At 44.3% G+C, this 13,443-nt stretch overlaps 1 protein-coding gene across 6 annotated transcripts in view; it reads left to right on the forward strand.

Annotated features, from left to right (window-relative positions):
• BCAN (brevican) overlaps window positions 1–13,443 on the forward strand; it is a 110,258-nt gene that overhangs the window by 83,642 nt on the left and 13,173 nt on the right. For 3 of the 6 annotated variants that reach the window (XM_072114909.1, XM_072114908.1, XM_072114906.1), the window contains 2 exons: window positions 10,420–10,504; window positions 13,016–13,396. In XM_072114909.1, coding sequence (XP_071971010.1) covers window positions 10,426–10,504; window positions 13,016–13,396 — 460 coding nt within the window. In that variant the 5' untranslated portion in view covers window positions 10,420–10,425. Of the gene's footprint in view, window positions 1–3,230; window positions 3,432–7,740; window positions 7,844–10,419; window positions 10,505–13,015; window positions 13,397–13,443 lie in introns of those variants that run through there. The other 3 variants (XM_072114905.1, XM_072114911.1, XM_072114910.1) reach the window with 2 other exon arrangements.

Consider the following 13,443-nt stretch of genomic DNA (forward strand, 5'->3'; position numbering starts at 1 on the left):
CTCGGTAAGTCTATGTATGGTGACATCGTGTGTATTAAATAGTATAGAGACCCCGGCACAAGGCTCCACAGACAGTGACCAGAAGGATGGACCTGAACGCCATTCCCTCTCTGCTTCTCGTAAGAGACTAAGACTATTGAGATGAGTCTCCTGTAGGAAAAAGACATCAGCGTCCAGATATTGGAGATGTTCATACACCGCGTGTCTTTTCTTCCTTGCCCTAATGCTGTTTACATTAGTCGAGATGACTTTAAGGTGAAAATCCGCCATTAGAGCAATAAGAAGAAGCAGAGAGAGTAACCCCATCATCATAAGTCTGAGTCCGAGCCCTCCTGCTGACCACCTGTCTCCATATCGGATTCAGATTCTGGCCCTACTGCCTGAGGTCTCCGTTTGGAAGGGGGATCTGGCTCATCCTCATATTCTGCCACCATTTTCTCAAGTTCCCTCTCTAGTTCTTCCTCTACATCTGACTCTGACAACACACTAAACCTGTTGACAGTCATTGTCACATCTGCCATTCTGTCCACCTTCATCCTGGATGATTTTTGGACAGTGGTCCACTGACCCTCTGGCTTACGAGTGGATGTATCTTTCTTCCTTCTCTTTGTAGAAGTTGGTGCTGGAGAAGGAATGGGCACTGAGGGTGGTACAACCTGAGGGACAACCTGCTTGTTCCCCTCAATGCTTTGTGGTCGGGAATGGTCTTGTACTGGTATGGTTTTAATCTGAGGCTGGTCTGGTACCGGCGTTGTGTTTATTTGAGGCTGCTCTAGTACTAGTATGGTGTCACTTTCCATCCGCTGAGGTTCTGGCCCAGCTTGAGCTGACCCTGACAACAAAGCCTCCTCCTCCCCCAGGTCATCTGCCCCTGCCAGTATATCTTCATCAGGGAAGGTCTTACAGATGTTATGCCATGCATTAGGACAATCCCTGTGGGCATGCCCCATCTCTCCACACAGATTACACCGGATGTTCTGGCAGTCCGCACTCACATGATCGATGTCCCCACACAGGCTGCACTTTATCATGGTGCAATTACTGGCCACGTGACCGACTCTACCACACTTGAAACATCTGCGGGGCTGACCTTGATAGAAGCATACTCCCTTCTCACAGCCTATGAAGAAAGAATTGGGCAGATGTTGGGTTATGTTATGAAACTGGTGTAACCTCACCAGGACCTTCCACCCTCCTGTCCAGATCCCGTCTTCATCCCGGGTCTTAGTGAGCTCTCCTGAGCCTCCTGAGCCAGAGCACAATATCCTGCGGGGGCACAGCTTCATTCTAGAAGATAATGGTGACAGTAACCTGGCCAAGCTTAGAGATGGGGATGAAGCTGAATTTATTCCACCCCTCAGCATCCCTATACCTGGAGAAATTTGCCCAAAACCGGTCCAGGTTGCACATCAACTTAAAACTGACATCATATCCCTGGCGGTCTGGGAGGTTTATCACTGCCAGGATGTCACTTGGCGAGAAACCCATCTGGTCACATAGCAGAGATCTCACAACAAATCTACGGTCAGGTAGGTCTTCCTTGGCCCCTCTGTGATTAAATCTTACCATTCCTCCTCTTAAACGCCTGACCGGTGTAATGTGAGCTGGACGTAAAGGATGGTGCACCCCGGCTCCAGGCATTGCCAGAGGAGGTCTGGTCAGAACCTGTACCACGGTGTGACTGGGGGCGCTGTGGAGGCTGCTGAGCACCTGAACTAGGAGGGTCCACACTAACATCAGGGACTAAAGGGGGGAAGTCCTGAGCATTGGACTGCGCTAAGTCCTCCTCACCATTAGCCTCTATGACTCCAGGCTCCATACACTGCTCTGACTGCTCTACAACAGCATCCCAGACAGATGGTGAAGCCCCTTCTAATGGAAAATTATTACACACTGAAATATCAACATTAGAATCAGCAATAACCACAGACATAGCAGTATCAGAGACAGATATATCAGCAGTATCAGTCACAGAGATATCAGCAGAGTCAGTAACTGGCACAGCAGAGTCCTGATTGTTCTGCTCAGGGGTCACCTGGGAGCTCTGCTGTGCTGCTGCAGTGTTACCTCCTGGATTGTGTCCACAGTCCTTCTGCAAGGAGATGTCATCTGCACCACTAACATCAGGCAAGTGTCCTTGTCCTTGTTGCATGCTGTATGCTGGGACTTGTGGTGCCTGCACTGCACCATTACCATCAAGGAGAAGTTCCTGTCCTTGCTGCATGCTGGGTGCTGGAACTTGTGGTGCCACGGATTCACCATTTACATCAACGGGATGGCTGCAATCGTTCTGCAGTTTGCAGGATGCTGGGACTTGTGGTACTTCTGTAAGTGGCTGCTGATTCCTGGCAATGTCTTTCCTGTAGAGATCTCCTTCCTGATAGGGGAAAGTCGCCGGCTGCAGTACCGGTTTTGCATGCTAGACGCCATTAGCGCAGGTCTCCGGTACAGGATATGATGACCCTCTATCATGTCTTTGAGCCTGGAATCGCTCCTGGTTCTTGTACGTCTCAGCGAGAGGTCCCATCTGCTCCAGTACGGCCTCCGTCTTGGCGATGTTGTCAGCAAGTTCTTTGGCCAATGAAGCCAGTTTTTTGTCTAACAGCTCGTGTCTTTCGGGGTTCGCGGTTTTCATTTTATATGCGCAGTCTATTTTTTTCTGTAGCAGCAGTTTCTGGTCTTTTAGCTTTTCCAGTGTTTTTACGAGTGCTGGGATCTTATCAGCGAGCTGGAGCTCAGGTGCACGCTCAGCCACAGGACTGGGAGAGGCTGCAGGTGCACGCTCAGCCACAGGACTGGGAGAGACTGCAGGTGCACGCTCAGCCACAGGACTGGGAGAGACTGCAGGTGCACGCTCAGCCACAGGACTGGGAGAGACTGCAGGTGCACGCTCAGCCACAGGACTGGGAGAGGCTGCAGGTGCACGCTCAGCCGCAGGACTGGGAGAGACTGCAGGTGCATGCTCAGCCGCAGGACTGGGAGAGGCTGCATGTTGTACTCTGCTGGGTCCGGGCCTCTGTGGCGCTGGCGGGCTCTGGCGCGCTGCGGCTGTCACTACTGGGGGGTGACAATGTCCATCATGGGGACTGGGTCCCACTTTCCTGCCAGTGACAGAGCTGGTAGCAGCTTGAGGCCTCCCTGCTGGTCTCACCTCGGCCTCCACAGATCTTACAGTCCTGTTTCCTCCACTCCCAGACCTGGTTCTCTCAGTCCGGATCAGGACAGGCTTCTGCAGGTTCTCCAGGATGGTCTGGCGCTCCAGAGATGTCCTCCTGTGCCTGGATGATGGAGGTGTTGAGGGCACAGCTGAGGCCTGTAATGGAGGCTGCCTCTGCTCCTGCACACCTTTCCCCAGCGGATTTCCCAACACTCTGCTCTCACTCACAGGTTCCTGCTTCACATTCACACTGGCAGATGGATTCACCATAGAGGTACTTACTGCTACTACTGCTGCTTTCTTCACCGCATTCATGTTCTTCTCTCCACAAACTCTGACTACACCAGAACTGCTGACACTCTGCACAGAACTCACTGCACTGCTCACTTTAGGATTTTCATCCATGGGATTTGGTGGCTGAGAATTATTTCCCAGAGAAGGCCTGGAAGCCTGGGCCTTGCATGGGGAACTTTCCCACCCAGGGTGGCCCCGCCCTGGGCTAGCTCCAGACATGAGGAGACCTCAGGAGCTCACACTGCACACAACCTCTCAGCAAGGGGGCAGTATTATAGTAGTTATATTCTTGTACATAGGGGGCAGTATTATAGTAGTTATATTCTTGTACATAGGGGGCAGTATTATAGTAGTTATATTGTTGTACATAGGGGGCAGTATTATAGTAGTTATATTCCTGTACATAGGAGGCAGTATTATAGTAGTTATATTCTTGTACATAGGGGGCAGTATTATAGCAGTTATATTCTTGTACATAGGGGGCAGTATTATAGTAGTTATATCCCTGTACATAGGGGGCAGTATTATAGTAGTTATATTCTTGTACATAGGGGGCAGTATTATAGTAGTTATATTCTTGTACATAGGGGGCAGTATTATAGTAGTTATATTCCTGTACATAGAGGGCAGTATTATAGTAGTTATATTCCTGTAAATATAACAAGAAAGTTCCTGCTCACCTTCTATCTTCACTGTTTCCCAGCGCGTGATACATCTAATAAGCCCCACGGATCAAAGGCACAAAGTCCAGAAACAAAAGAAGTGATGTCCGCGCTCCAGGGAAATTCAGATAAAATTCATTCTTTTATTGTAGAAATAGCATTAAAATCCATAGGCATGGTTGGCAATCATATGGATACCCAGGTCAGTGACCAACGCGTTTCGCCCTCTCTCAGGGCTTAGTCATGGTCTCGTTGACTTACAAAACATATACTGACAAATTTATAAGACCCGCTCCGGTGTTAGCGTGTGACGTCATGATCACGTGACACAAGATCACGCGATCAGACAACCGCACGCCCACCAGAATGTAACAAGGTATCGTATAACAATAAGAACTTAATTTTCATAAAAACAAACACAGTAAAAGGTGTCAGGAAGGGCACAAATTGTAGCGAAATGTGAAAAATAATGGAAACATATGTCTGATATGTTGGACAGGAGAACCGGAAGGACTCATTACATACAACATGTATGTGCAAAAGCGTAATTGTAAATGGATAAATACGTTAAGGTAAAGTGAGGCAAGTGATAAAACTCCAAAAAATAGTCTAAAGCCAAGAAATTTGACCTTAAAAGGGCTTCAATACTAAATGTATTACAGGGACGTACGTTGTCAGAATACAAGTTCAAATAATAAAAGACATACACGTGCCGGCATAAGCAAAAATGTGTAAATGAGTATCCTCATTTGTCAAACGGAAAAAACCCTACACGACCCATAAATCAATACAGGCTAGAATATAGGAGCAGGGAATAGGGAAGAAACTAATTATATCCCCAAAAGAGCAAGTGGTATGAAAATGACATTAATAGCACAACAACAAGTCCTGTCTGAGATTCATCCCTTGAGGCTGAGTGGTTCTAAGTACAAACATCCAATATGTTTCCCTGTTCATGATGGGGATGGGGAGAAAAAATACACTTGGTTACATTATCCAGGCAACCATAAATGCGGTCACCAAAAATGCATTACTTGTGAACATCTCATTACCACTAACAGTTTTTGTTCTTCTGTCACTAATAATACATATAAAATCAAGTCATATTTAAATTGTAATACAACTTTTACAATATATCTGATAACTTGTATTGCATGCAATATTCAATATGTGGGTTACACCACTAATTCCCTTAAGACACGTATCAGGAAACATCTGTCTGACATTAAAAATATCAATCTCACCAATATGTCAGCAGCCTCTAGGCATTTTCGAGACACCCATAATGGGAATAGTGAAAGCTTTAAGTGGCAAGGGATTGAAAAAGTTAAGAGACCTAGGAGGGGAGGAGATTTAAAGAAGAAAATCATGAACAGGGAAACATATTGGATGTTTGTACTTAGAACCACTCAGCCTCAAGGGATGAATCTCAGACAGGACTTGTTGTTGTGCTATTAATGTCATTTTCATACCACTTGCTCTTTTGGGGATATAATTAGTTTCTTCCCTATTCCCTGCTCCTATATTCTAGCCTGTATTGATTTATGGGTCGTGTAGGGTTTTTTCCGTTTGACAAATGAGGATACTCATTTACACATTTTTGCTTATGCCGGCACGTGTATGTCTTTTATTATTTGAACTTGTATTCTGACAACGTACGTCCCTGTAATACATTTAGTATTGAAGCCCTTTTAAGGTCAAATTTCTTGGCTTTAGACTATTTTTTGGAGTTTTATCACTTGCCTCACTTTACCTTAACGTATTTATCCATTTACAATTACGCTTTTGCACATACATGTTGTATGTAATGAGTCCTTCCGGTTCTCCTGTCCAACATATCAGACATATGTTTCCATTATTTTTCACATTTCGCTACAATCTGTGCCCTTCCTGACACCTTTTACTGTGTTTGTTTTTATGAAAATTAAGTTCTTATTGTTATACGATACCTTGTTACATTCTGGTGGGCGTGCGGTTGTCTGATCGCGTGATCTTGTGTCACGTGATCATGACGTCACACGCTAACACCGGAGCGGGTCTTATAAATTTGTCAGTATATGTTTTGTAAGTCAACGAGACCATGACTAAGCCCTGAGAGAGGGCGAAACGCGTTGGTCACTGACCTGGGTATCCATATGATTGCCAACCATGCCTATGGATTTTAATGCTATTTCTACAATAAAAGAATGAATTTTATCTGAATTTCCCTGGAGCGCGGACATCACTTCTTTTGTTTCTAGTTATATTCCTGTACATAGGGGGCAGTATTATAGTAGTTATAGTCTTGTACATAGGGGGCAGTATTATAGTAGTTATATTCCTGTACATAGGGGGCAGTATTATAGTAGTTATATTCCTGTACATAGGGGGCAGTATTATAGTAGTTATAGTCTTGTACATAGGAGGCAGTATTATAGTAGTTATATTCCTGTACATAGGGGGCAGTATTATAGTAGTTATAGTCTTGTACATAGAGGGCAGTATTATAGTAGTTATATTCTTGTACATAGGGGCAGTAATATAGTAGTTATATTCCTGTACATAGGGGGCAGTATTATAGTAGTTATATTCTTGTACATAGGGGTAGTATTATAGTAATTATATTCTTGTACATAGGGGGCAGTATTATAGTAGTTATATCCTTGTATATAGGGGGCAGTATTATAGTAGTTATATTCCTGTACATAGGGGCAGTATTATAGTAGTTATATTCCTGTACATAGGGGGCAGTATTATAGTAGTTATATTCTTGTACATAGGGGGCAGTATTATAGTAGTCATATTCCTGTACATAGGGGGCAGTATTATAGTAGTTATATTCCTGTACATAGGGGGCAGTATTATAGTAGTTATATTCTTGTACATAAGGGGCAGTATTATAGTAGTTATATTCTTGTACATAGGGGGCAGTATTATAGTAGTTATATTCTTGTACATAGGGGGCAGTATTATAGTAGTTATATTCTTGTACATAGGGGGCAGTATTATAGTAGTTATATTCCTGTACATAGGGGGCAGTATTATAGTAGTTATTTTCTTGTACATAGGGGGCAGTATTATAGTAGTTATATTCTTGTACATAGGGGGCAGTATTATAGTAGTTATATTCTTGTACATAGGGGGCAGTATTATAGTAGTTATATTCTTGTACATAGGGGGCAGTATTATAGTAGTTATATCCTTGTACATAGGGGCAGTATTATAGCAGTTATATTCTTGTACATAGGGGGGCAGTATTATAGTAGTTATTTTCTTGTATATAGGGGGCACTTTACATATTCTTGTAAGTAAGTGTAACTATTAATTGTAACATTATATTTGGAATTAATATTCCCCACATAAATGACTTTAATTTCATTACTTCATCCTTTCATTCTTTTGGCCTGTCTGTATGTAAGTCCTCCCTCTCTGCTGGGAGCTGTAGTTTTATATCTCCTGTCTCCTCATACTTCGATGTCTTCCTGCCTCTTTCATCTGGTCACTTCCACATCTTAGAAAGAACTGTTTTTGTCGTTGTGACCAGAGATGTTGGTTTCCTACTTCAGAAGCTGCTGCCCAGAAGATGCCCGCTCTCTGCTGGCGTGCCGCCATGTCTCCTCATTCATCTGTGATCTCATCTTGAGGCCTGACATGTTGTTAGAGCTGAAGCAGTTACATTGTCCACATGGAGATATTAGCTTAGATCTCCAATCTTTGCTGCATTACATCGTGAATTAGACAGAGCCGGGAGGTAACTACAGTCTTGAAGAGATGTCTATGCTGTAGAGGTATTTAACCCTGTCTCCATAAAATACCCCATAGTGCCGCCTTCCAATGTATATAGAGACAACCTGAGGCACATGATCCCGGGATCTTGGGGATCTTGATGTCTTCCATCACTCAGTCTACCTGATTTGTGACCTTTAGTAGCCAGAAAGAGGTGGTCGGGTGACCAAGCATGTCTGTCGCTCTACACCATACCACAAAATCTTAAATAGTCACTGTGTTTTTGTCTCAGTACCAACCTAAATGTGGAACCTCAAAGGTTCTCCAAATGTTTGGTGGAGCCTAGCAAACTGGTGGAAGTTCCAGTTTCTTCCATAAAATTTCTGTCTTGGGTGGTCCTACAAGTACAAGACATTGAACCTCCCCATAATCCCACCTCTGATGGCTCTAAAACCACTATACCACCAAGGTAAACCCTACCTTTTGCTACGAACTAGTCTCCTGTCTTGAGGAAGTCATTGACCTTCTGCTCACGTGCTCCTCCAGAAGACTCACAACCCACCCAAGTCTACGTGGCTCCAACAGAAAGCGTCAGATCCTACTAAAAATTACACTATACGGTTCTTCTTGTCGGACAAGTCTCATTTCACGTCTCCTCAGCGGAATAATTTTTTTATGGGCCCAATATTCTCTTGTGGATTATCCAGGGATTTTAGGAAAGTTTAATTTTAGACCTGTCGGGATTTACAGCCTTTAAGTGCTCCTCGCCATGGCTGCCAGACAGCAGACATCTTGAATAGATTACATTCCCAGTAAGACCTGTTAACTAGTTACACAAAGTCTTTTGGCACTGGTGGAAAAAAAGGAAACTGCGTTTAGGCTTCTGGAGAGCCCCTGAATTATGTCCTTCCCGGATTTAAGGGTTATTTCATCCTCTGCCACGTTGCCTTGGAAAATAAAGAAAAAATCCCTTTAACAAAGGGGACCCAGTATTTGGCAGGACTCTTAATGGTGGGGATGGTCTGGGCAGCTGATGTTTTGAATTACATTGTGGTCTTTAGGACTGGGAACCTACTTGGACTGAATACTAATGATTATCTAGTGATGGCGGCTTCCCCCCCGTCATCGAGACGTTTCCTCATGTAGACGTCTATAACATAATATCCTCTAAGGGCTTTGAACACCATACAAGGTTTGATGTGCTCCAGAATTTGATGTCAACATCTATTATTCCTCAGAAGCTCCTAGAACCAAGACTGTGTACTTTATGAGACTAGCGTTATTTCGTGTAGCGACACAACCTTTTGGCCCCCTATAGACATCTGAGCTGAGGTTGGACTACTATCTTTATATCCCCTATGGTTCTAAGTAAGTTTGGGTACATAAAGTATACGCTCTATTGATGTTTCCGGGACATGTAACAAGTTTTAGTCTGACACATGGTAAAGATGATGTCTTTGTCACATTCATTCCTTCTGAGAAAGCTTCTTTGTGATCCCACGTACTAAGGGTGGACCTTGGCCATGGCGACTGCTGAGGAGCTTCACATAGAAACAGCGTGAACAGAATTCTAAGAAGCTCTTCATCCCCCTCCATTGTCAGCGGTCTATGGATTGGTGGTCTATTGAGAGTATCCCACCATTGTGCGGCGGCCAATTCACCCTGCCCGGGGCCCGTTCTTTACATGGAGCAAAGCTATGGGAATGTTAGGGAGGAAATTGTTGTGATAAAGGAATACTACTACAGGCAGCATGTTCCTTGTAATGTGAATAATGTCTACTAGGAGTTCATGTGATGGGATGTCAACCAAGGGTGATAAGCTTTATTGGGGCCCCATGTAGGGCAACAGTGATGACTAAGCTCCAAAATTGTAGAACAGAATTGTTATTATGTTATTGAATGTTATTTTTTCATTATGCTATCAACCAAGATATATTAAGGGTCATTTACTAAGGGCCCGAATCGCGTTTTACCGGCGGGTTATGCAAATTTTTCCATTTTGCGCCGACGTTCCCTGTATTGCCCCGGGATTTTGGCGCACGTGATCGGATTGTGGCGCATCGGCGCCGGCATGCACGCAACGGAAATCAGGGGCGTGGCCGAACGAAAACCCGATGGATTCGGAAAAACCGCCGCATTTAAAAAAAAAAAGTGTCGCGGGACACGCGCTTACCTTCACAAGGAATAGGATTGTGAACTCCAGCGGGCCTCGGTGGACTTCAGTGCAGCAGCGACACCTGGTGGACGTCGGAGGAACTGCCTAAGTGAATCGCTAGAAGACCCGAATCCACCACAGAGAACGCGCCGCTGGATCGCGAATGGACCGGGTAAGTAAATCTTCCCCATAATTTCCACTCCATTATGAGGGGGAAATTATTCACCCCATGACACCCCATGTACACAAACCAACTGAAAACATTTCACCTACGCTTCTTTTCATCTTGGTGGGGACCTGATCCAAGTTTTGCTATCGTCCCTCTTAAGTATTAAGAGCTCTACACCTTGTGGTTGGTCAATCCTTAGTTGAGTTTTAGAAGCTTTTTGTAGATGTTTTTACAGTGAGTCCAAACTTAAATAATTCATATTTTCTGTTTCCTACAGGCTGAGATGAAGTTAAACTTGTTTCTCCTCTTCGTGTCAACTCTTTCCTCACAAGCTTTTACATCCGGCATTGAAGAAAGCTCGAGTTAAGTCTTGTCTCCTCTCATTTTAGATTACATCACTTACATGTGCATTTCCTGTCTGCCATTTTGAATGCAATCTAGATCTGTATCTGTTATCCCGACCATCCTCTGATACAGTGGGGCAGATTTACTTACCCGGTCCATTCGCGATCCACATAGTTGGTTGGTTGGTAATATTCACATGGCTTCCCATAAAGAATACACCTTATAAGTGTCCGTAAAAACTTGAGTATAAGCTGAGTTTTTCAGCACAATTTTTGTATGAGCACTCGGCTTATGCTGCTGGACATTTTATTAGTTGGAGAGGCTGCTGGACATTTCATTGGTGGAGGAGGCTGCTGGGCTTTTCATTATTGGGGGAGGCTATTGGGCATTTCATTGCTGGGAGAGGATGCTGGCCATTTCATTACTGGAGAAGGCTGCTGGGCATTTCCTTATTTGGGGAGGATGCTGGGCATTGTATTACTGGGGGAGGCTGCTGGGCATTTCATTGCTGGGAGAGGATGCTGGGCATTTCCTTATTTGGGGAGGATGTTGGGCATTGTATTACTGGGGGAGGCTGCTGGGCATTTCATTGCTGGGAGAAGGCTGCTGGGCATTTCCTTACTGGGGGAGGATGCTGGGCATTGTATTACTGGGGGAGGCTGCTGGGCATTTTAATAGTGGAGAAGGCTGCTGGGCATTTCCTTACTGGGGGAGGATGCTGGGCATTTTATTAGTGGGGGAGGATGCTGGGCATTTCATTACTGGGGGAGGCTGCTGGGCATTTCCTTACTGGGGGAGGATGCTGGGCATTTCCTTACTGGGGGAGGATGCTGGGCATTGTATTACTGTAGGAGGATGCTGGGCATATTATTACTGGGGGAGGATGCTGGGCATTGTATTACTGGGGGAGGATGCTGGGCATTGTATTACTGGGGGAGGATGCTGGGCATTGTATTACTGGGGGAGGATGCTGGGCATTGTATTACTGGGGGAGGATGCTGGGCATTGTATTACTGGGGGTGGCTGCTGGGCATTTCATTAGTGGGGGAGGCTGGTGGGCATTTCATTACTGGGGGAGGATGCTGGGCATTTTATTAGTGGGGGAGGCTGCTGGGCATCTTATTACGAGGGAATGCTGGGCATTCCAATGTATTTCCCAGGTGTGTAACTAGGTTAGGCAGGGCCCCATAGTAAACTTCTGAATGGGTGTTCCCTTCCCCCTTAAATATACATATTTATATACTCTTATATGTGATTTACAATCACACAATACATACACACCATATATACATATATACAACATATACACATCACATATACACACATACAATACAATACCATATACAGACATATAGCATATACATACAAATACAGTGTATCACACATATACACATTCAGCATATTCACACCTAATACCCTAGATGCTAGGGCCCCCTCAAACTGTGTGCCCCATAGCAGCTGCTATGGCTGCTACCCCTGTAGTTATGCCCCTGGTATTGCCTACCCTAAGCTTATGCACAAGTCAATAAGTTTTCTCAATTTTTGTGGTAAAATTAGGTGGCTTATATTCGAGTGTATACGGTAATATTCCATGATGTCCTTCATTGCTATGGTAAGAGCTGCCCACGATACAGAGGCGAGGGTACATTAAAACTAATAATTGCTTCATACCTTACATTTACTGTAGGTCATGGTCATATCCTGGTGTGTATTATAATGTCCTTCACGAAATTCACGAAAAATATATTTTAATCAGTCATCAACTGGAGACCGGAATGAGTCATAGCTTTTTGCTACGGTTTTCACAAATAATATATTTTACATCTGTGAAATATCATAAAATTAACTCATAAAACCAGTGGCTAGAGTAACCTGAGATCCTATCAGGGAAATTTTAGGTGCAACGAAAAATGGGTATATCTTCTCATTTATGTCCCCACCCTTGTTTCTAGGGAAAACTCATATTTGTCCAAAACCTGTAATAATGGGGCCTGTGGAAATTGGGGCCCCTAACTGATTCATTTTTACTCTTAAATGATGAAAACGTTGGAGAGCTTTGGTTTTCATTGGACCTACATGGTAATCGACAAAGAGTGGCCCAAGAGACATAGAAAGGACATGAAGGGGAACTCCAGGCAACACCCAATTCCATAATTGGGGTCCCTCTCACTTTGAGTTTCGTAAAAGCAATTCATGATGACTCCATGAGAAGTTTACTCTTGCGCAGAGAACATGTCTAGAGTTTCTAAGGTTTGTCTAGAATTAATAGGTTAATAAAACCCGTAATGTTCTTGGTCGCCTTTGGAAAATTTCGCTTTGATGTCTTAAAGGAAACCACTTGAAGTCAGGATGACAGGTCTACTTTAATGGTGGTTTTATAATTTAAGAAAGCCAACATGAGCCGTGACCCAGATTTTCCAAATCTCAATATTCTGTGTGGTATAACGTGCATTGTGGTGGCCAACAGTGGTTTGGCATGACACATTGCCATCCTTCTTTAGTTAATACCATGTTCTTTTCCCTTTTAGAGGATCACAAGAGCTTGAGGGTAAGGATTGGAAATTCTACCACCAAAGCTGTCCTGTCTGGTACTCTCACCATCCCATGCCACATCACATCCCACCCTGAATCAGAAAGTGTTGGGCGCCGCGCTGTCTTGGCCACACCTCGAGTAAAGTGGACTTTTATCTCCAGTGGTAAAGAAGTGGAAATCCTCGTAGCCAGGGGCCACAAAGTGAAGATCAGTGAGGCCTACAAATCACGAGCCTCCTTGCCTGAATACTCTACTTCAGCTTATGATGTCACCTTAGTCCTGAAGGAGCTCATAAGTAATGACTCGGGGATATATCGATGTCATGTACAACATGGAATTGAGGATGACTACGCCACGGTGGAAGTCAAAGTCAAAGGTAGGATGTTCATCCAAAATGCGGTCTGAATTTTTTTAAGGTTTGAC

Source organism: Engystomops pustulosus, chromosome 7, assembly GCF_040894005.1.
Source record: "Engystomops pustulosus chromosome 7, aEngPut4.maternal, whole genome shotgun sequence".
Classification (NCBI taxonomy): domain Eukaryota; kingdom Metazoa; phylum Chordata; class Amphibia; order Anura; family Leptodactylidae; genus Engystomops; species Engystomops pustulosus.